This window comes from Mus caroli, unplaced genomic scaffold (genome assembly GCF_978045245.1).
Source record: "Mus caroli unplaced genomic scaffold, Mus_caroli_1 scaffold_4, whole genome shotgun sequence".
Lineage (NCBI taxonomy): Eukaryota > Metazoa > Chordata > Mammalia > Rodentia > Muridae > Mus > Mus caroli.
Window position 1 is genome coordinate 2,072,240 of NW_028227259.1, and position 24,576 is coordinate 2,096,815.

At 40.8% G+C, this 24,576-nt stretch overlaps 1 protein-coding gene across 7 annotated transcripts in view; it reads right to left on the reverse strand.

Moving 5' to 3' along the window:
* Nucleotides 1-24,576, reverse strand: part of Cdk14 (cyclin dependent kinase 14) — a 648,997-nt gene that overhangs the window by 82,500 nt on the left and 541,921 nt on the right. For 6 of the 7 annotated variants that reach the window (XM_021162869.3, XM_029477257.2, XM_029477253.2 and 3 more), the window contains 2 exons: nucleotides 16,001-16,140; nucleotides 10,746-10,889 (listed from right to left, as the gene is read on the reverse strand). In XM_021162869.3, coding sequence (XP_021018528.1) covers nucleotides 10,774-10,889; nucleotides 16,001-16,140 — 256 coding nt within the window. In that variant the 3' untranslated portion in view covers nucleotides 10,746-10,773. Of the gene's footprint in view, nucleotides 1-8,135; nucleotides 8,558-10,745; nucleotides 10,890-16,000; nucleotides 16,141-24,576 lie in introns of those variants that run through there. The other variant, XM_029477254.2, reaches the window with a different exon arrangement.

Sequence of the window (24,576 nt, forward strand, 5' to 3'; positions counted from 1 at the left end):
GAATAACCCAATTACCTCACAAAGAAGGGTCCAGTGGGTGGCTTATTATCAATGGATCACAACTCTGTGTATTTTCCTACGGTGATTTGTTGACCAAGGAAAGATACAACATAATTACGTGTTATCGTTACGCCGCTGTATGTAATAGGTACTGTACATGATCTAGTTGCACATGATAATCACACATCTTTCCCATTTATAGTAATTAAGGCTGTAGCCTCATTCACAATTATCATGTAATTGAAGGTATTTTGCTAATTGCATTGAAAATTATAATCCAGAGCAATTAAAAATCCAACAGCACTACACAGAACACAGACTACTATAAGAGAATAGTGATAAATCTTAAGGGAGACTCTCACCCAATGAGGGAGCTAGCGGTACAGTGTTTAGCTTATATATTCCACCATTGTTTTTTTTAAACTTTATATTGTTTTAGTTTTTTCTATTCCTTGCACAGTATTTCTAGAGGTGGAAAAGTAGGCGTTATTCCACATGTTGTTACTTCAACACTCTATGTCTACAGAAAAATTAGTCTTTGATGTGTAGCACTGAGTGTGTGTGTGTGTGTATTGAAAAAGCAGCCATTATAAGATCCAGTAGAAACTTAGATTATTAAATTATTCATTTGCACAATTTCGTGTTTTTAAAAGCTTTATTCACAGAAGCATCTCAGAGTACTGTAAACATTTTGTTACTTATACTTGGAATAACTTAGCTAAAATGTTTAACTTCACTTATTGGAATTCACTCTGGGTGAGGTTTTCATTATGTGTGCTAGAATATTAGTCTCATGGCGGCCTTCATTTTGTGCCTGGGTTCCAGTGGCTAAGCCTCTGATCCCATTCCCCAATCAAATAAGGCTCCCATGAGAGGATGGCCGCCGAGGGAGTGAGGAGCATTGCATGGTCTGCCCGTCGGTGAGTTCAGTTCCAAGCTTCTGTCTGGCTTCCCCTCTCAGCTCTGTCATCTGCACACTGTCCTCCATGAAATGTCAGCCCAGACCTGCAGCGTACTTGGCCCAAACAGCCTCCTTTTATGCTCAGACACTTCCTAAAGTGCCAGCAGATCACAAAGACAGTCTGCGAACAGGGGAGGACAATCAGCTGCTATCCTGGTAAATAATAGAATACTGTGCATTTAGAGCACAGACAATTCCTTCTGTACCCCCAAATCCATAAGAATCAACAACATTAAATGGAAAGGAAAAATGGAGTTCCAGAGCTGATGACAGCCACAAGCCACAGGTGGGGCCGTACGCTGTAAACTCCAGTTTTGTTATTAGTTATTCACACCTGTGCGTCTGTCTGTGCAAAGGCTCTCTCAAGATTACAGTGTTGGCAAACAGTTCTGAAGAGGCAAGCTACAAGTGTTATATTCTCTGTCCAATTCATAGTTTCAAACTCCTCTAATCTGGAAATGCTAATTCACTCACACACACACACACACACACACACACACACACACACACACACAATACACAAAGAGAATTTGTTTTAGGATCCATGGATTAATGAGACAGTTTGTGGAGCATCAAATCAATTTTCTTTCAGCCACTCAAAAAACAAAAACGTCAATCAAACAAAGTACCCCAAACAAATGTGCAAAAGCAAAAGCCAGCTAAATAAACAGATAAAAATCTTAGGATGAAACAAAGAAAATGAAGGTCAAAGGCTATCATTATTTGTACTATAAAAAGGATCACTCCAAATTGTTTTTTTTTTAAAGATAAATACAATGTATTGTTTAGACATAAAGGGTACACGTCATGTGAATTATACTCAGTTTAGAAAAATAAAGTGTATGTTAATATTTATGTATGACACAGAGATGGAGTAGAAAATGAGAGAATGGTGTTTAGGCAAATAAGTGAGGAATCTTCATACAATTCCCCACACTCTTTCTGCAAGTTTGTTATTTTAACACAAAACAAAGTTTACAAACACACTCCTGACACACACTAGAATGTTTTCATTCTGCTTTTAGTCAAGGCCTAAATCTTTTGCTCACCCACTTGTGGAGTTGGGGTGCTGCTGATGAAGAATGCAGATCAAAGGTGCCCAAAGAAAAAGATCGAGAAACTTCTACAGCCCGTCTGAAGTCCATTAAAGGAGATCAGAGACACCTCAGCATGAAAGAGAGCTAAGCCTGCAGGGGTAGCCACCACTGACATTGCAACAAGGGGTGGTGGTCTACACATTTGTAGGTTTGCATTCATAACCGTTCTGGAGTTCATATGGTCACCCCATTACAGGAAAGAGCCTGAGGTAGGTGGGTGGAAAACTGAGCCACATTGAAGGCTCTTCTCAGTCCAGTGCTGCAGCATGCAGCATGCAGCATGCATCTGTGATGTATAGTTATGTCTTGGTTTTCCCATCCAGCTGGAGCAATGACAGCAACCAGGGCTCTCCTCAGATAAAGCCTAAGAGCATGCTTGTGCTTGCTTCCTCTGTTCCTATTATTTCCACAAATGTTGCCAACTACCCAAGACAAAAGAAATGATGAAACTCCAGCTGCTGGAGAAGAAACACTTATTGCATCACACAGAGAGTAACCATCCTGGCAACAAGAAGAAAGGCAGTGATTGTCCTTCTCCAGAAAGAAACCTAGATTGAACAAATGAATAAAGATGGTGACACATCCCAATAGCCACTCTCTCCATTTGTTAACTGAGACAGGACTTAACAGAAAATCTTTACCAAAAGCCCCAAGTATCGCACAGTGAGGATGTGCAGTATCACATTCAAACAGCCTTCCTCTTGTGTCCCACAGCTAGGGCAATGTGCAATCTAGGCACATGGTTGGCTTCTTTGCATCACTGAAACTTTTGGGATGGACAAGTGTAGAGCTGTATTTTGAGGGGTCTTTATGAACAGCCTGGCCTCCTAACTCACAGCTAAGTGGATTGGACCAGTGTGGAGAGCCTTAGGGGCTGCTTGGCAGGAATCTGACATTGGCCAATGACAAGAAAATGGGCTTCAGGCAGGAATCTGAGTTTGGGCCATGACAAGGAAGTAAGCTCAGGCAGGAATCTAATTTTAGACCAGAACATGGAAGTAGGCTTTTGGCAAGAATAAGACTTTGGGCTAGGACAGGGAAGTAGGCTTAGATAAGCCCTTAGAAACAGTGATGGGGAGTGATCTTGGGACATTGTTTATTGCCTTGCTTGTTCCTTGACTATTTGTGTTTATTGTACTGCTTGACCTAATTACTTGCATGTAATTAAAATGGTATAAAAGTGGATTGGGAAGAAGAAACCTGTCCCAGCCTCAGAACTGGCTGGGGTCATGCTACAATGTTTTCTAATTGTCTTTTTTCTTTTTAATCCTCTCTCCTGCGCTGGAGAACCCGTTGACTGAGCTGGCTTGGTCAGACCAGGCTCAGTTCTGATTTAGAAGCAGCCTGGAATCAGCCAGTAGCTCATAAAGGGAGGGTTCACCCAATAGCCTCAGTTTCTACTCCTGGTTATACAAATCAGAGCAGTTCTCTAGGAGGGTTTTAGGATCCAAGGCAATAAGAGATCAGTAGCAGATTCCTCCAGAAATAGGACAAAGGGAAGAGAGAGAAAGATGGATCCATGAGTAAGCAGAAACAAGGCAACAGAAACTACAAGGTGAAGGGGAGATGAAGACAATATGACACCCACTGTAAAAGCGACCCACCACAATGTCACAGCATGGAAGGGGAGCCTTGGACACCTCCATCTCCTGGAGCAGTTTCCAGAGTCAATATGGCAGACAGATGAAGGCTACTGTTGGCTTCTGCCTTACAGTCCTATCTTTGTGAAGTTTGTCTGTACAGCTATATCGACTGTCAATCTGCCTTCCTTTTGCATACTACTGCTAACCGAGGAAGCCACTGTGGCACTTCAATGGAGTTATGGCCCTTGCTAACGTCATCTCTTGCTCTTGTGGGCACCAGGCGTTGTGTCTTTCCATGCCTCTCGTGTAACTCAGTCACCTGGCTCTGGCTCTATTCCTTTTGCTTTGGCCTCTTTTCTCACCGTCCAATTTCTTCTGAAGCAACTTTCATCTAGCACCAAGATACACTCGACTGCAACGAATTCTGTCCTGTTTTCTTGATTTTTCCTTAAATAGGTGGATGGAAGGAGAGTTCTCCATCAGTGTTGTCCAGAAGGGCACTGTGTGGTGCCTGCCTGGTCTCCTCAGACCTGGTATCTATGCACTTCAACTATACAGCACGAGAAATTCTAGCAAGGAAGAGATATTTAAGGTGAGTTGAAATTAAATTAAGTAATTATAAACGGGCATACAGTTCCTGCATTGCACACCATGACACCATTCTTTCTTATGGAAAAGGAAAGAGGGAGGGATGAGGCGAGGGAAATAAATAGTTCTGCTTCATGGTATACTATTTTCCTAGTTTACCTTTACTCTGTCCTGACTCAAGTAAGTTGTTGATTTTACCTTATAAACATGTAATCCCTGAATAACTATTGAAGATTTCACTATCTATGGTCCCCTTAAGTTCTTATATGTTTTTTAAAGAATTTGAAATGTGAGTACTGTGTTTCTGTCATTTCGTCTTACCTTTCCTCTTTCCAACCCACCCCCTGCTTCCCCGTTTTTAGCCTGTGTAATTATTGTAACATACACATACACACGCATGCTCACACCACCCCATTGAATACATAAATACAACCCACTGAGCCCATTCAGTTTTGCTCCTTTGAATATGTGATTAGAGGTGGCCATGAGGTATTACATAACCATTTACAGAGCTCGACTCAGGGACAATGTATTCTCCAACTCTCAGTAGTCAGTTAATGACCACTGGAGTTTGTTAAAATATTGATTCGTGAACCCCAGGTTTTGGGTTGGAAAACTTTGCAGGAGTTTGGTGTCCTAGAATATGAGATGCCTATTTTCAGAGAAGGTGGCAGCAGCGTGAATAGACTCTGGCAAACAAACAACGTGCCAAGTAAACAAAACCAAACCCTTGATCCTAGTCAATGAAAGTGAGTCAGTGAAAACTCTTGAACAATTAACAGCTTTTAATCTCTTTACCTAACAGATCACTTTGAGGAAATGACTGTTCACTGACTGGGGTAAGCAAAGTGAGGCTAAGGACTTTTTTCATTGTCATGTAATTCTTAAATAATTTGGAGCAAGAATGATGATATGCTGAAACAGAAGGAGAGAGCCAAAGTATGCATAGTTAATCTCTCACAATTGAGCCAGACAGTATTACTTCCTACACTAGACAAATATTTGTGAGGTTACTATGAGTTTAATGGAGTCCAAGACTAGTCATTCATTGAGAAAGAATTTTTTTTACATTTTAAAAAGATATATTTATTTATTTTATGCATATGAGTACACTGTAGCTACAGACACACCATTATAGGGCATCAGATCCCATTGCAGATGGTTGTGAGCCATCATGTGGTTGCTGGGAATTAAACTCAGGACCTCGGAAGAAAAGTCAGTCAGTGCTCTTAACCACTGAGCCATCTCTCCAGCCCAATTTTTATACATTTTAAGAATGCTGGACAATTTCGATTTTACCTTTTTTCTCCCCTTACTTCTTTGCTTTACCCAACCTTGTTTTCTTCATTATACTTTTAGTACTACATTGGTTTTATTTTATTGAATTTGGGAGTATTTGGGGGAGAGATTGTTTTGGTTTGTTTCTCTAAAAACTAATTTTTCAATTCCATTCTTACACTCATCTAATTTTGTTCTCAAAACTTTTCAAATTGGGAATAATGTTGGTTCTTGTTTTGTGTGTGTGTGTGTGTGCGTGCGTGTGTGTGTGTGTGTGTGTGTGTGTGTGTGTGTTTGGCAATTCCCCTCCATTTTTTCCCTTTGAGCCCTTTTTCTTTTATCTCCTTACTTTATTATTTCCACATTTACTCTAAGTGTTTTATTTATTTATTTATTTTAATTTATTTACATTTCAAGTGTTACCCCTTTACCTGGTTTCCCCTCCCAGAAACCCTCTATTCCACCCCCTCCCCTTGCTCCTATGAGGGTATTCTTCTACCCACTCACCCACTTGATTCCGCTACACTGGGCATCTACAGAGCCTTCAGAGGACAAAGGACCTCTCCTCCCATTGGTGCCTGATAAGGCCATCCTCTGCTACATATGCAGCTAGATCCATGTGCACTCCTTTGTTGGGTCTTAGTCCCTGGGGTGTCTGGTTGGTTGATATTGTTGTTCTTCCTGTGGGCTTGCAAACCCCTTCAGCTCTTTCAGTTCTTTCTCTAACTCCTTCATTGGGAACCCCACACTCGGTGCAATGATTGGCTTTGAGCATCTGACTCTGTATTTGTAAGGCTTTGGCAGGGCCTCTCAGGAGACAGCTATATCAGGCTCTTTTCAGCAAGCATTTCTTAGCATCCACAATAGTACTGGAGTTTGGTGACTGTATCTGGGATGAATCTCCAGGTGGGAAAGTCTCTGGATGGCCTTTCCTTCAGTCTCTGCTCTGCACTTTGTCTCCATATTTGCTCCCCTGAGTATTTTGTTCCCCTTTCTAAGAAGAACTGAAGCATCCACACTTTGGTCTTCCTTCTTCTTGAGCTGCATGTGGTCTGTGAATTGTATCTTGAGTATTCTGAGCTTTTGGGCTAATATCCACTTACCAGTGAGTGCACACCATGTGTGTTCTTTTGTGATTGGGTTACCTCACTCAGGATGATATTTTCTAGGTCCATCCATTTGGCTAAGGATTTCATGAATTCATTGTTTTTAATAGCTGAGTAGTACTCCATTGTGTAATTGTACCACATTTTCTGTATCCATTCCTCTGTTAAGGAACATCTGGGTTCTTTCCAGCTTCTGACAATTATGAATAAGGCTGCTGCGAACATAGTGGAGCATGTTATTATATGTTGAAGAATCTTTTGGGTATATGCCCAGGACTGGTATAGAAGGGTCCTCAGGTAGTACTATGTCCTATTTTCTGAGGAACCGCCAGACTGACTTCCAGAGTGGTTGTACAAGCTTGCAATCCCACCAACAATGGAGGAGTGTTCCTCTTTCTCCACATCCTCGCCAGCATCTGCTGTCACCTGAATTTTTGATCTTAGCCTTTCTGACTGGTATGAGGTGGAATCTCAGGGTTGTTTTGATTTGCATTTTCCTGATGACTAAGGATGCTGAACATTTCTTTAGGTGACTTCTCAGCCATTTGGCATTCCTCAGTTAAAAAATCTCTGTTTTAGCTCTGTTCCCTATTTTTTAATAGGGTTATTTGGTTCTCTGGAGTCTAACTTCTTGAGTTCTTTGTATATATTGGATATTAGCCCTCTATCAGATGTAGGATTGGTAAAGATCTTTTTCCTATCTGTTGATTGCCGTTTTGTTGTATTGACAGTGTCCTTTGTCTTACAGAAGCTTTGCAATTTTCTGAGGTCCCATTTGTCGATTCTTGATCTTAGAGCATAGGATCACTGGTGGAGAAGGGGTTCTTATCCTCAGATTATTTAAAAAAGACAGTGACCAACCCACTCTATCCCATCAGCACACTGAAAAAATTACCTCAGCACAGACTTATGGCTGGTATCACCACATACAAATGTAAGTGCGGCTAAAGGATGTGACATTTGATATTACCAGTGGTATTTTCCTTGATGAATGTTTCCTATGTACAGATGAAACTTGCTTGGGTTTTATTCAACTCTCAATAGTAACCAAATGAGTGGGACAAGCTCTGAGATGGCTAACTAACAGAGCTAGAGAGTAAGGAGCTGAATGGAGCTCAGTAGTGAGCACAGGTGGCAGCTATCCTTGTCTTAACCCTGGCACTTGTGGCTTTCTTTTCATTTAATTTTGCTCCAAGACTAAAACCCAATTGCTTTCTTCTACACAGCAAAATGCATTGCATTAGCTTTTCCACTAAGGTCAATTTATGCCAATCCGACATTATTAACTAAATAATTGAAGTGACCTCAGTTTGCAAGAAAGGGAATAATGTGGCATTGAGGTACAGGAGAAATATTAGGTCTTGGAGCATTCCTGCACGCCCTGTCCCTGTCATCTCAAAAGCAGCATGACACAATCCAAGTTCCACACCAAGAGCCTGCTGATCACTAGAGAGAGGTGGCTAAACCTCTAGCCTGGGCTCAGACTACCTCAGCCCCCAGTCTCTTCCCCTCATCCTCCTTTTCTGTCACCATGGGTGTTACAAAAAAATCAAGACAGTTCAGGGAAACTTAATATGTCACAGACTCCAAACAGGTGATGAATAAATTTAAAACCAGGAAAGAAAATCAAAGACTAGAGGATGATATCTTTTTTTTTCTGAGATTTATTAACATGATTTTTTTCTTTCATAATGTCTTTAGCTTGAAATTCATCTACTGGACAGAAAAGAGCCATGCCATATGTTGTAGGGACTAATAAAATATTTGATCTCTAACATGGAAATGTTTGGTAAAATAAGAAACTATGATGATTTCTTTTTGTGTTGATAGCAACATGTTAGAATCCAGATTTTCTGCAGCTTTTATGAAAAGAATGGAGATGTTTCTTTAATGGCTTGCTGAATCAGATGTGCTCTGTGGACCAACAATGCTGAAGACTTCAACCTTGATGTGACAAAGATAACAGTCATAAGGAGAATATTTGTACCATTATCAGACAATTGTAGAGACACTTGCCCACTGTGGAGCTAAGCCTGGACCCAGTGTGAGGAAGTGGACTGTGAGCTTAGCAAGCACCGCTGGCTCCAATTCTGAGCACCTTTGAAAATCTCTTTTCAATTAGCAAGTTTTGAGCCTTTCTGGGCAATTCTCTGTCCAGTCAGCTCCTTTTGATTGTACAATAATGAGCTGATCTTAAACACATCTTTCCAACTTTGACTGGGTAGATCAGGAGAGTTCAGAAGAGCCAAGAAGAAAGGACACGCAAGCACAGTTCTGCCACTGAAATTCAGTCTTGCTTGTGAGCATGAATCAATAAAACAGAGCCACTTTTCATTCTTATTCTACTGAATTAGCTAGAGGGTTTATAACTCGGGAGCTAAATACCACTAAAATGTACATGCTGCATATATCTTTTATGAATCAAACCATTCTCAAAACCATGAGGCTACTGGTCAGAAACTGGTTAGACTCAAAGCCACAGTCTATCTGACCATTGCAACTCAGAGTGGGTCCCAGATGACACTGACTTCATATACAATGGCCTAAAGAAAGCTGTTCTCTCACCCGTGGTTTAGTAGCAGTATCTACTGGCCAGCATTTGCATGTCACACTTTAACCAGGAGCCTTTTTTCCCTCTTCCAAAGCAACATAAATCGCTGCCATATCCCTAGGCTAGCAAAACTAACCTCCATTTTGAGGGCATCAAAACCTAGGTTCCAAAATGACTGAAGATTGACAGATGAACCGCAGAGCTGTGTGCACCGTCTTCCCTATAAATCCACCTTGCTTCTTACCATATTTCCAATTAAGAGAGAATCAGGCTATTCCCCCAAATTAAAAACAAAAAACAAAAAACAGTCAAGCAGGTAGCTCATACTTGTAACTTCAATGCTATGGAGGCAGAGACACGAGGATTTCTGAGGCTTGCTGGACAGGAGCTAGTCTACCTGAGTCAGAGAGTTCCAGGTTCAATGAAAGACACTGTCTTAAAAAATAAGGTGGACAAAAATTGAGGGAGGTATTTGATATCAACCTCTGGCCTATATCACCCCCATCCCCAACATCCTCACAGACACACACATGTGAACAGTTCTTCCTGTATTCAGCTAACTTCACTCAGCACTTAGTTATGGAACACAGAACATGCTCTGCCAAAACCATCAGAGAAAGGCTTCCCCGTAAGGGTGAGAAGTGGGTAGTGTTGGTATACCGCTTTAATTTGAGTACTCAGGAAGCAGTGGCAAAGGAATCTCTCAGTTCAAGGCTAGCCTGGTCTACAGTAAGTTCCACGACAGAAAGGAATACTGGGAGGAACTCTGCCTTGAAAAACCAAACCAAACCAAACCAATGAACCAACCAACCCAACAGACATCTCTTTCTGGTAACCCAGAAAGACACAGCCTTTTAGACATCACTGCCTTAAACTTGGCCCTGGGCATGTGCAATAACTTGACAGGTTGACATGCCTGAACATCACCAGTTCACAGTTCCTACTTGTAAAACAGTAGAGGTCAAAGAAGCAAACTATGAGATCCAGAGCTTTCAATAGGTCTGTGCCAGGGGCCAGACAGGAATCAGAGCCCAGGGAGGACCTGGCAAGCAACTTAGCTTACAACAAGGGCTGCACATTTTCTCTTATCACACATGAGATCTTCTGGTGGGGCAGAACTGGGGGCATTGTCAGAGCTGCCCATACTTCATGAAAAGCTAGAAATCTAGAATTTTGTATGAAGTATCCCAATTTTAAAATGACAGCAAATAATTAAAAGCAAATTGCATTGGCCAAATAAAACAGGTCTGTGGTTTAGGTCCAGCTCAAAGTGGACCTTTGCTAACTTCAATGATGAACTCAGGAGTAATGGAGTTGGGTGCTCACCACTCAGTGCTTTGCGAGTGACTGCAGAGCTAACTCACAGGATCCAGCACAACATTACTAAGAGCTGAGGAGGTGCCTGAAAACGCTGACATCACTGATTGTTCTCTGCCTCAGCAACATGTTTGATACAGGCCAGAATAAGCCCACAGGACTCACAAGACAGCTTCAGGGAGAAATGAGACTGAAATCGGTCACTGAAAACTGTATTCCACATCTATTGCAAACATTACTCTCCAGCAAAGCAGGGCCTCTTACCTGTGCTCTCCTGAGAGTGCTGGGCTTGTCAGTGTTTGCTGTTCGATAGGCTTTTCCCATAACTATTGTTTTTTCCAAAGGCCCTCATGCTCTCTCCAGCTTCTGGTTGCAATCTCACATTTGGGACGGTAAAAATAGAAGACACTGAGGAGAGAATGCGATATTTCCGTTTACATATTTATACACATGTTGACATTTTATTTAAAGAGGAAAAGAGGACTGTGATTCTCTCTGGATATACAGCATGTGAAACACTGTGGTAAGGGTCAGTTTTGAAATGCCAAGTGGTCAAAGGTGCACACACAGCTATATGCACTTACACACGTACACACACACACACACACACACACACACACACACACACACATTTGCATTAGGTAGAGCCACGGCTCCTGTTTTGCTGATCTTAGAATGATACACTTGGATTCGGAGACAGGTCTTTGCCATTTTTTTTTAAAATAATTTCTGAGAGAAGTCCTTTTTGAAAAGATTTATTTATGTTATATCCGTGAGTACTCTGTCACCGTTTTCAGACACATCAGAAGAGGGCATCTGATTCTATATCAGATGGTTGTGACCCACTATGTGGTTGCTTGGAATTGAACTCAGGACCTCTGGAAGAGCAGTCAGTGCTCTTAACCGCTGAGCCATCCATCCCGAGCCCGAGAGAAGTACTTTTGGATTCTAACATTTGGGAAGTTTCAGAAGGAGCTGGTTGCAGTGAATAGATGGTGAGTTTGATTCTAGCAGTCCCAGCTTTTCAGGGTCTTACAGAGGGCTAAGAGGAGAGGCTAAGTAGTTGCTTGAGTCTGAGAGTCTGAGAGCTAGGGCTCCAGTGGGACTTTTGGAGTCACTGTCAGTGTGTGGATGATATTTAAATCTTGAGGCTGGATGACATCACTCGGCTCTAGGGAATGAACCAGATAGAAAGGTCTAAGGAGAATGAATGCATTGGGAACTCAACAGCATTCCTTAGCCTGCCTGGCAGATCAGAGAGGTTGCAAAGCAACATTGCAGGAGGTAAAAGTCAAATCATGAAAGAATCCTACATGGGGAACCAAGGGAAGGATGTGTTAATAGGAAAAGGTGCCAGATTAATGTGACTAATTCCATTGACAGATCTAGCTAAAAGTGGGAAAGCCCTGGAGACAGAGGGGTTGAAATAGCATCATAGGGGTTATCATCACCTACACAGAAGACACTCAAGGTGGAACCTGGAAAGGAAAGGGCAGAGCTGTTCAACTGGTCAGCAGGGTGATGCAAGCTTTAAATTCCAGCATTAGGAAGGCAGAGGCAGGCAAGGATCAGTCTAGTCTACATATAGTGCAACCCTTGGTCAAATTAAATAAATTCAGTAATAAAAAAATAGGTGCGCTTGCCATATACATAAAAAGATAGCACGGCACTACATAATAGCATCATGCTGTTAGAGTATTACACAGGACAATGCAGTCAAGGCTATAAGCACTAGCTCTAGAAAGGTCCTGTGGGTCTTCCATGCCTTCTTCAGCTTGCTCTCTGAACGAGGAGTTGGGAGCACAGAGGAACCAAGGCACACAACCACAGTTGCCTGGCCAGGACCTGTGGAGCTGAGCTTGTAGCTAGGGTGTGTGATTCCCAGCTCATTGCTCTCCACACCGGACCAATTTGCTGGCCTTCTTTGAGGAGATTTGAGTTTTGTGAATTAGCAAATGAATGTAATGAAATCAAGGCCTCTGCGCTGTGAACTGTATTTTGTTCATTTACTTCGACAGGGATAGTTCAGCTTCAATTATTTATGTAACGTGATAGTATACACAGAGAATGCCCTGTGGTGTGCTTGGCGAAACTAATGAATTTCTTCTAACTCAACCCTCTATTTATTTCCCTGCAATTAAATCCTTATGAAGGAGTAGAGCAAGGCTGTTTGGATTTGGGGACAGGAGATTGACACTGTCACCATCCCTGGTCAGCCTGGCTGCCAGAGAGAGCCCTACGTAATCCTATAATTACTTTTGCTTGATGCACTCATTCTATTTCCTGCTTGGACGACACTAATATTTTGCTTCTAAATTTTCTTATTACATAACTACAATAAACATTCACAGATCTACGGTGCATCAGCGGCCATTTTGAAAAGTATGCTGACTTTGCCTCTACCACTATCAGGGATTGGCTATCTATGAATACTTCTATTTCTATACTTCCTACCACGGTTCTTGGTCAATCCAGATCAGCCCTATCAACTGTATTATCTGCTCCGTGGTGGTCACTTCCCTAAGAGGTCCAACTGGCCCCATTCATTCTCATGTCCATATGGACTATATGGTCCTAGAGGGCCTGACTAGGAAGGTGATAAAACGTAGATGGTCTCAGGAAGGGGGTGGTCCTTATGATGGGATTAGTAGCCTTGTAAGAATGAGAAATATTCTCTGTGTCCTGTAAGACCAAGCAAAGGGGCCTCTGGGAGTCATGAGGACAGCTCTGGGAGTCGTGAGGACAGCTCTGGGAGTCGTGAGGACAGCCCTTACCAGGAACAGAATCAGTCAGCACTTTCATCCTGAGCTCTGCACCCCTGGAACTGTGAGAATAAATAGCTGTTGTTTTAGCCTCCCCCTGCCATGCTATTTCCTTAGGACAATGTGAGTTGACCAAGACAGCCAGGATCTTGGAACTGGTGAAGCATCAGTTCTAAGTTGGCTGCAGACAACATCCCTACCTTAGTTCTGCAGTATGCTTTGACAGGTGCACCCTCCCCCAAACACCCTTGAACTGGAAGATGGAAAGGTTCTGAAGTGTCACAAATTCTGTCATTTACCAGACAGTGAACTTTACCAAAAAAAAAAAAAAAAATCTACGCTAATCTGAAGTTTAATATGAAGAATCTCAAGAATTTCCAAGTACTGTCAGCCTAATACTCAGACAAGAGTCACACAAGCCCTTCATTCACTTTAAGGAACTAATTCCCAAAGTCACATAAGTCTGGGGATTCTTTGTTTTGAAAACATGTTTACAAGGGCAGCCACGTTGTTCTAAATGGAAATGACTATAGTATTTAGTGCTGGGATTGTCCTTTCTGCGAATCGATTTACCCTTCATAATGATTATCTTCTCGACACAGAAATAGCATTTCTGTAACTCAAAATTGTTACTGGAGGCATTTAGTAGGATCTTGCTTTAAAAATATAATGATTTTTCATCTTTATTCTCCCCCCTTCAAAAGGTTTCACTGCTCATGATGTTTAACGTTATGCAGAGACGTGTTTCTGCCAATGAATATCGTCTTATGGTTATGCTTCTGCAAATAGCCTGCTGTGAGCTGATAAAGGGATTAATGCAGCCAAAATTCTTAATCTGTGAAATTACAAATTAAATTCTCATATTAAAAATACCACCCTGAGGTATTTTTTGTGGTTTTAATTCCCCTCTGGTGTTCTGCATACATTGTGCTTGTTAATGACAGGGACGGGGCTGTCTCGGCTGGCAGGCTGCTGCTTGGCGATAATGTGTAGGCATTTACTCCCTTACAGCCACTGGATTTAACCACTGGCTGATAAACTAAGTGGCAAATGGGTAATAAGTCCACATTAACAGGCAAGTACTACTACAGAATCGGGAATTCGCAGACCCTCAAAATCCTGGCTTAAACTCCATCATCAAGTCAGATAGCATTGAGCTGTCACCAACGAGGTCAAGGTGGAAGTTACACTGCATAGGGAAAACAAGCCCTGTTTTTGAGTCCAGCGGGCTGTAACACAGTGGGCCCTGTCTCCCGTTCATCTTTTCCAGCATAGGGAGAGGCGTGATCCGTTCTTCTTCTTCTTCTTCTTTTTCTTTTTTCTCTCCCCTATAGGTTTAAGTCTTGTATTTTCCTTTAAAGTTTGGAATCACTGTTATAATCGAGGATCGATCTTTAGAAAGGAAGTAAGATAGACGATAAAGGAAATATAGGCTGGGAATGCTTAAGCTATTAATGAGGGTTTGAATGCATAAGGGAAGCATCAGGTCAATACATCTATAGCTACCTTGGCGGGGAGGGGCAAGAAGTACACATAAGTGTGAGATAGAAAAAGAAAAGTTAAGTTAAGAAGACTCAAGGGAGTTGTTACTTAGGATTTAGATCCAAAAGAAAGAGTGACTGTGACTGTTGCTATGGAGAATCCAATACTGCAGGGTTAGTCATAAATCCCAGAGACAAAGGAAGTAACATCCTGTCTACTATAAGTGATGTATGCATAAGAATTAATAAATGCATTATAAATATTAATCTATCTATGCAGTATGCTATTTTTAAGACAATCAGGAAATATGAAATATCTCTAACGGGTCTTTGGAACATACCACCACTGAATAAAAATATTCCTACTGCTGCCACAATGTTTTTCAAAATTTCACAAGAATTCTGCTTCACACTTGGGAAGAAAGCTGAGATCCTCCCAGCCATAAATCCTTCCCCAAATACTTTAAATGTAATTGAAAAAGCCTGTGTAAATATGAGTACTTTTGTAAAAACAAAACAAAAACCCACCCAGGAATGTGTTTTGTTTTAAAAAGATCTAGAGAAGAGCTGTCTGTACAAATACCAAGAGCATGTGTAGTTAAAATGAATTCCATGTCTTCAGCTCTTACATGTCAATTCAGTGTATTTGCCAATTGCCAGTTCTGGTCCTCAGTTCACTGCCTAGCAGTGCTTTTGAAGGTTACTGTTACAACCAAGATGGTCTCTGAAAATCAAACAGAAATGAATCATTTTTCCTCTGTGTACTGCAGCCAGTTAAAATAGTACTGTATGCAGAAAGCACTAAATATGTAAATCATATTTTCCTTTTCCTTTATGACTGCTCAGATCATTTTTTTGGACACACACATAATCAAATACAAAGACGCGCAGCTGCCGACTGCAGAGGAGAGATAGCAAAAAATGAATCCATTTTCTTTCTGTGTCTGGTAAGCTAGCAATTGAATGGCAGGACTCCAATAAATATATATACACACACAATTCCCCTTCTGGCTTGAGCGATTGAATCCTCTCTCTCTCTCTCTCTCTCTCTCTCTCTCTCTCTCTCTCTCTCTCTCTCTCTCTCTCTCTCTCTCTCTCTCTCTTTCCCTCTCTCTCTCGTCTCTCTCTCTCTCTCACACACACACAGAATGCATACACACAAACACACAACCTTATGTTTATGCACACATGAATAAGCCCAATAAGCCCATCTATCTACATGCATACTACACATTGATGACCAAGGGCTCCGATTGGATGCTGGAGTCCTACTCACTATCAGTCAGCTCCCATAGCCGTGGAGGCAGATCGCTGAAATACTCATGGCTCAAGGCGGCCTGTGCTGATAGCCTGTTCTTTGGGGAACACTGGAGAAGCTTGGAGGCCAAGTCTTCAGCATGATTTACATAGCTGAGCCTGAAAACAAGCAAAAACAGAGAAAACATCAGACCAAAGGAGAAAGTCACTAAGTACAACTTAAGGCTCATGCCACATCTTATGAACTTCAGTTTATTTCTGGCCAGGGAAACAACTTAAATTACCTGCTGAAATAAACAAACTGAAGGCACATGTACCCTTCCAGTGTGTGTTATCCTAAAATGTCCTTTTCTCTAGATATGCTAAGTATTGTTGACTTAAAATATTTTGACTGTAAGCAAAGTACTGATTATTTCAGAATGGATGAAAGTAAGTTCAGAAGTAGAAAATTATAGATGACAGTTTATCAAATAGTTGCCAGCATTCATTCATGGACTCTTTGTATGCCATACACATATGGATGCATTTATAGGAAATTAATACCGAATAACTAGGGGAATTAAAATAGAGCTGTTATTAAGTTATTAAATTCTCTGGTTACTAAAATTACTTTTCCTCAAAGAATTTATATTTTCTTGCCTTAAATAATAATAAAAAAAAAATACTGAAGCAACTGTCCTGCCAAATGCCAGCCATTCTGATACCAGCATCCAGGTTAACAAACAGATATGCTTAAATGATACGGGGCTCAATCAATTCAAGATGACCTTTAAAACAACAGTAGATAGAGGGTATGTGTCTCAAGATTATAGGAGAAAGGGATAGAAGCAAGCCCTTTGATGTGGTATAAGCTTTCCATTGGGTGGCAGCCATGCCTGGTCTTCCTAGTTTTGCTTTTCATGGAAACTATTCCGCTGGTCAAAGCAATCAGACATGGAAAATTAACACAACACTGATGAATGGCACCCCGTCTATAACAGTCCAACCAGGGAATTACCCCCATTTGGTGGTATAGAAAATAGGTAGGGAATGGCAGTGGAATGCTCATTGAGGCAATCTATGTTCTCCAAAGGCATTTACCCACACATCTCTGTTTCTGCAAGCAGTGTTAACTCCACCAACTCCCAGAGGCAGCCAGACAGGGCTGGGGCTTGAGGCCAAGCTGCTCTGCCAGTATTTTCAAAAGCCTTGAAGGTGCTAAGCACACCATTAGCCTCAGCCTCCAACTCCACACTCTTGCATTTTTGTAGTGGGAAGGGAAGGCTTCTAGGAGGGGGCTGTGGAAGGGGAAAGGAGCCGATACACTCAGGCAGACACAAAAGTGGAGCAGAGACGGGTCCAGGAGACCTCTTTACATCTTCCCATCACAGGTGTCATGAATGGATGGATCCATTGCTGCAATGGATGTTTGCTTCATTTGTCTCTTTCATTTACAGACAGATCCCAGGACTGGCTTTAAGTGTCTTTGGCTAAGAGACATCTGTCCACAGGAAAAGGAGTTGTTTTCAAAGCCCTTCTTCTCTTCCTTGCAGAGGGGTCTAGGTCACCAATACTATACCTTCCTGTCTCAAGACCTCTCATGCTTACAGATTTGCCATTAACAGTTCTAAAACTCAAGTTTGAAATAGACAGACTTCACAGTAAAGGCACAATTACACTGAAGGTGCTGTTTATAAATTACATAGTGAACATCCCATCCCTATCAATTTTATATCATTTTGATAAAATAGAGCATTTGAGTCAGACTGCAATCAGATTTGAGTTTGGGACCTGACACAATTTTGTACAAATTAAATAAATATCATTTATTTTAAAAAGTAAGAATGCTGCCAATCACCCTAAACTCTACGTTACTATACTTTAGGTACATAAAGAAACTGGTAATTAGAATATTTGGTATGCCGGTATCCAGCACTAAATTCATGACCATAAACGTGTGAACATTTGTAATACAGAGCAATGAGTACCGCTTCTTTCTCTCTTTGGTTTTTTGATATAAGATCTCATTTTCAGTCAAGGCAGGTTTAGTTTTTTACTAGATAGTCAAGGTAGGTTTTGAACTCATGATCATCCTCCTGCCTCAGCTTCCTGAAGTGCTGAGGTTACATGAGACATGAGTTTCCATGTCTGGCTTAACACATTTTCTTTTTCTGACCTTAATTTTCTCATCTAAGAAATCAAATGGATGAACCTCGTGTATCCGTAGTCCCTCCACTTAGGAGAGCTATGTGCAGCACTCGAAACACGGCTTACTGTTTTGAAGAACTGTCCACATTTACAGTTGCACCTTTGTTTTTGCCGCAGGTTACTGCATTTAGATAAAATGAGGTGTACCTAAATGTAACGAGTTCACCAATAGGAGACAATCTCATTCTTCCCACCCAAGAAAACTATACTTTTAATAATGTCTATGAAATACATTTTTAGTTGTGATATCAAGTTTATGTGCAAAGTTTAATTCATAAATAAAATTCTTGTTTGGATATTTTACTAGTTTTGTTTGTATTTCTTATGTGCATTTCAAGAAAAGAACCAACTTTGTACCAATTTTTCCCCATGATTTTCTAGTACCATGGTTTGGGTCATTGCTAGAACCACTCTCTGGGTCCACCTAAGTTGTCATACTTTGGGGAAGCAGCTTTATATGAAACTATCAGTTTACCTTAACAGAGTGCTATAATGACTGTGGTTATCCATCCCCTATTATGATGATGATGATGGCATATTTGTTATATCTTCTATATAAACCCATGGATATTTTATGCTGTGTAAGGCTGGTACTTAGATGCATAACATTCTAGAAATGTTATACCTTCCACATAAAGTAGGACTTTCATCCTCATAAGATCTTTTCTACATTTAATAAGACATTCTAAGCCAAAGTTCACATTTTCCTCTCATTAATTTAATGACTGCATGTGCCTTTGTTTTAGTATTTCTGACACCTTTTGTGACCTGCCTTCTCTTTCATATATACTACATAGATGGGTTTAATTTTTATGCACTCAGGCAATCCTTGCGTCTTAATAAGAAAGTTTAGTCCATTCACATTTTTTTTTAAGTATTGAAACATTTGCTACCAGGACAATTGTGCATTGCCATCTTATCTTCTTGAGCTTTTTAAATTTTCCTACCTTCTTTCAAATTGAATTTGAAAATTCAATGTCTTCTAACTTTTGTTTTAGTTTTATATAAAATGTTTAAGTGCTCATCTGTGTACTAGAGGCCACTCTTAATTCCTTTTTTCCCTTTTAAAAAGAGTATCGTTATTTCCCTGGGTGCTTAAGATATTGCAGCAAACTTTCAAAAGATGATGAAAACTAAATTAAAAAACCCAATTTCTCCCATAGGATTAGAATCACACATCTATTTTTGAAGTAACATCAATATACATTACATTTTTACTGGTTATACAAATTTAAAACTATACAGATATTAATTTATGCAGATTATCTGGCATAGAAAGTATTAAATGTGTGCTTAATTGATTACCAGAATCTCCTCTCTTCACAAAGGGGGTTGTAAACAGAATAACAAACAGCACACCTGCCACAAAATATTTGGCAAACAACTTTATTTGGTATGAAAAATATTTCATAGAACTTACAATTTTTTTATGATTAAGAATTCTTTCTGTGTTCTGGTGGCACGTACCCATGGGGGTAGGCTACATTAAAGACAAAGGTAGGAGCATTAGGCTAGCCTGAGCTACATTTTAAAAACAAGCTGGGTGTGGTAGTACATGCCTATAATTCCAGTACTAGGGAGGCAAAAGTAGGTAGATCTCTGTGAGTTCCAGACTTGTTTGTCAAGCTTGGAAATGCTATTTTAAAACAAAACAAAATAAAAATATTTAAAACAATTTTTTCATACAACCCCTGAACATTCCTATATTAAAAAACCTAAAACTCATGTTTCTGTAAAATCAAATGTATTTTGCTAAAAAATACTTAATAGCTCACTCCAAGTCTTTCTTCAGCCTTCCCAGTTCTAGCTGTGCACGAAAGTGCAAACATTACATGAACTTACAATTTTTGGTTTGCAATATTAAACTGTGTGCTTCTATATAATGTGGATTTAACATAAAACTTTGAACTAGAGATTTGTGATTTTTCAAAATAGAGGGTTTTTTAACAGCACAAAATAAAATTTATAGAAGGACATTAAACCATAAGACTTGGACCTTAGCCAACAAAATCAATGACTATATAATTTTAGTGTGCACTGTTTTAAACATGGGAGACATGAACTAAGAACAAGAGGCAAACAGAGAATGCAGACCCTTCTGCCCATGTCTGAAATGATCACTGCGGAGCAACTGCAGGTCTAGACCGCTGTTTGGATTCCAGGACTCCAGTTCTGAGGGATGGCGAAAACTTAAGCATTGTCCTTGGCTGGTGGACAGGAAACTCACTTGCTAAGCTGGGATTCCAACATTGCGTATCGACAAGCCATAGGAGCTCCACTGACCTTATTCACAATGGATGATGAAGTTGACCCTGCCTCTGTTCATTTCAAAGGCAGGAAAAGGCACTTTTGCTGCCTCCCATACCGTTTTTTTTTTTTTTTTTCTTTCTTCGTATCCAAGTGTGCAGTTGCACTTTAGGGCAGTACTTCTCAAAATGAAATGCTAAGTTCCACTCCACCTTAATACCCAGAACTCCACTCCATCTTTAGTTAAGGACAGAGCCACATTGACTGTACAATTGACCCTACACAGGGAGGCCCTGTGCAAGCCATGACTTATCATGAGAAAGAAATCTCAAGGGGGAGGGGCACTTTAGAAAGGAGTCTGAATACAGTATGCACAAGTAATATGAAGAAACCTTAACGTAACAAATTCTCAGCGCCTGTTAAGTTGGAGGAACAGGAGTGATTTATTTATTTATTTATTTATTTATTTATTTATTTATTTATTTTCTCATATATAACATCCTGACTGCAGTTTCCCCTCCCTCTCTCCTCCCAGCTCTCTACCTCCACCCTCAGGGCCCTGCTTCCCCTCTCCCCCAGGTCTACTCCTCCTCAGGTCCCCGCCCACTGTTAGGAGTCCCACAAGGACACCCAAGCTGCAGAACCACTGCATATATTCAGAGGGCCTCAATCAGACCCATGCAGGCTCCCTGGTTGGTGGTTCAGTCTCTGTGAGCCCCTAGGAGCCCACATTAGTTGATTCTGTGGGTTTTCTTGTGGTGTCCTTGATTCATTGATCCAGTAATGAGGCAACAGAAATCGAGTTCCACCAAGCTCACCCACTTAGGTCAGAACTCTTATAAAGATTGTTCCTATTTTAATTGTATCTCAGGTGCCTTAGTTAGACCATAGTGCTTCTTGGTGGGATAGTAAGGGGTTTCTATAGGGCCCCTTTCAACAGAGGAGTCACGCTGTATGCCTGGCAATAATCTCCATTGCCCTTTAGACTATTCCCAAACATGTGACCAAAAGCCACCGCACCACCCAAACTACAGCAAGCAAATGGGAAAGCTCCTGGAAAAGGCTGGCCTTTTCTATCAAAGAAGAAACTCCACTACTCCTTAGCTCCGAAGCACTTAAATTTGACCACAAAGTAAGGGTTAGGGTAATCTCTATTTGCCTACAAAATAATTGGAAAACATCAGAGTGCACTAAATCTAATGACACCAGTCTCATCTTCTATGTAATTGTCTAATATTTGCTTGTATTTCCTACATCCTTCAAAAGATGCACATGCGATGCTATGACTGCTGCTGCTAGTCTCCCTATACTGCTACTTTATCAGTGCTTGCTAGTTTATTGTCACTTTCCTTCTCATATTTCAGACATTCCTTGCTGCCTTAAAAAAAACTCTCATGGTTGCTTTATTTATTTTTTACATGAGCTTGATGAGGTCTTAGCCTTCATTGTTTCCTTAATTTCATGCCCACCAATTCTAGAAAACCTGCCCTAGTTTTGACCCTTTCAGAATTCTTTCTCTCTGTCTTGTATAAATTTAGGCAAAACCTGCAGTTCTTAGGGGAGATATTTTGATCTCTTTCTAGAGAAAAAGCTGGCATGAAAAATTTTTTCTCGCAGTTTCTTTTTTCTAGAAGCAGGTTTGTTTGGTTTGGTTTATTTAGTTTTGTACACTCCCGTGCTCTGAGTCCCTTCACATTGTGTGGGGACTCTCAGGCCCTATGTCCTATCTGTCTTAGGCCTGCAGAGGTGTTCTCCACTTTAGACAACGACTCTGGAAAGGCAACTTTGTTACTCTGGTCTTCTTCCTTCCTTCACTCTTTGTCCTACTAGAGATTCCCCTTCTTGACATAGAATGAAGGGACTCAGAGCTCAGGTTCATCCATGGGCTGAACAAAACAACAAAACAAAACAAAACAAAACAAAACAAAAACAAAACAAACAAACCTGCTTCTAGAAAAGAGAAACTGCAAGAAAAAAATTTCATGCCAGGTTTTTCTCTAGAAAGAGATCAACTTTATGGGTTTTCAGATGCAAGCAACACTTATCAGCAAGTGTATACCATGTGTGTTCTTTTGTGACTGAGTTACCTCACTCAGGATGATATTTACTAGTTCCATTCATTTGCTGAAGGATTTCATAAATTCATTCTTTTTAATAGCTGAGTAGTACTCCATTGTGTAAATGTACCACATTTTCCTGTATCCATTCCTCTGTTGAGGGGCATCTGAGGGAGCTGACGGAATATTATTTTATTTCTTATTCTTTCTTTATTTTTCTAATTGGGATTGAAATCAGTCCCTGTTTTTGTTTGTTTGTTTGTTTTGTCACCTAATAAAACATTAATGAGCATTTTTGTTTTTACCTTACTGTGGTTCCAAAAGGGTCTTTCCTCTAAAACTTAAGATAGATCTGCTTATAGAATCACTAAGGAGAGTTCCGTTTTGTTCTCTAGAGTTGACTTGTAAATATGTGTAGTATATTGGAATATATGATGTTACTTGTAATTATGTGTGATAGTCAAATATATGGTCTTAATTTATAATTATTAATATAATGAATACATGCAAAATATGAACTCTCACTGGGATCTTTGAATGCTTCTGCCCATGAAAGCTGGATATAGTGAGTAGAGTTGTAATTGATATAATACACAAACTACAGCATTCAGTGAAGAGCCTATTTTCACACAAAAGCTTGAGACTACACGAAACAGAACAGAAAGTTCTGGATTCTTCTATACGTGCATTTCATACAGTTTTGGGCTAGAAGTCCATAAGCTATGAGCCTTTGTCTGAAGCACAATTACAGTCACTATGCTTTGTTTCATACATTGCACAACTACCTGGAGTAATGAGAAGTGGTATATCCCCCCAAGGTACACACTAAACACTCTCCACAGAGCAGTGCTACAGTGCACGGATCCTTTCAATTGACAGCATGCGTGCGGATGTGGAAGATGCCAACATGCGTAGTGGCCACTGGGTTTAATACCTCAGGCTCCTCTCCATTCCCATCCCTGTAATTCTTTCTGACAAGAACAATTATGGTCAGAGACATGACTGTGGGGTGGCAACCTCATCCCTCACTTGATGTCCTGTCTTCCTGCTAGAGGTGGGCTCTATAAGTTTCCTCTTCCTACTGTCAGGCATTTCATCTAAGGCCCCTCCCTTTGATTCCTGAGAGTCTCTCACCTCCCAGGTTCCTGGTCCATTCTGGAGGGGGAATTGTACCCCCGCCCCCCACCTCCTAGTTTCCTGGGTTGCCTGCTTCCATTCTTTCTGTTGGCCCTCAGGGCTTCAGTCCTTTTCCAGATCAGGTTCCCTTCTCCCCCCTACTTCCCCTCCCCACATCCATTTTCCCTTCCAGGCCCCTCCCTCCCTCCCTCCCTTCCTCCCCACCTGTGATTGCTTTCTTCTCTCTCCCAAGTGGGACTGAGGCATCCTCACTTGGTCACTTCAGCTTGTTGACCTTTTTTGAGGTCTGTGGACTGTATCTTGGGTATTCTGTACTTTTTTTCAGCTAATATCCATTTATTAGTGAGTACATACCATGCACAACACTATTACTGAGGCTATGGAGAACTCACAGAAAGGGACCTAATAAGACTGTGCTCAAAAAGATCCAAGAAGCAGCTGAAAGAGTCTGATGCAGATATTTGCACCCAACGAATGGACAGAAGTTGCTGACCCCTATTGTTGAATTGGGGGAAGGCTGAAAGAGGCTGAGAAGGATAATCCTGCAGCAGACTCAATTAATCTGGACCTCTGAGATCTCTCAAACCAAAAACCAGAGAGCATACACCCCTGATATGAGGCCCCCAATAGACATACAGTAGAAGACTGCTGGGTCTGTGTTCATTCAGAGATGATGCACCTAACCCTTAAGAGACTGGAGGCCCCAGGAAATTTAGAGGTCAGGTGGGGTAGGGGGTGGGGACATCCAGGTGGAGACAGAGTGGTTGGGAGGAGGTATGGGATGTGGATCAGTCAGAGGGTGGATGGGGAGGGAGGACAAAATATGGAATGTAAAAAAAAAAAAGTAAAGGGATAGAACTGAAAATTCAAACCTAAATCTTCATTTATGAAAAAAAATCAATTCACATTGAACCTTAAAAATTGTTTCTGTTTCAGATAGACCAGCTATAAATATTTAGCTCAAATG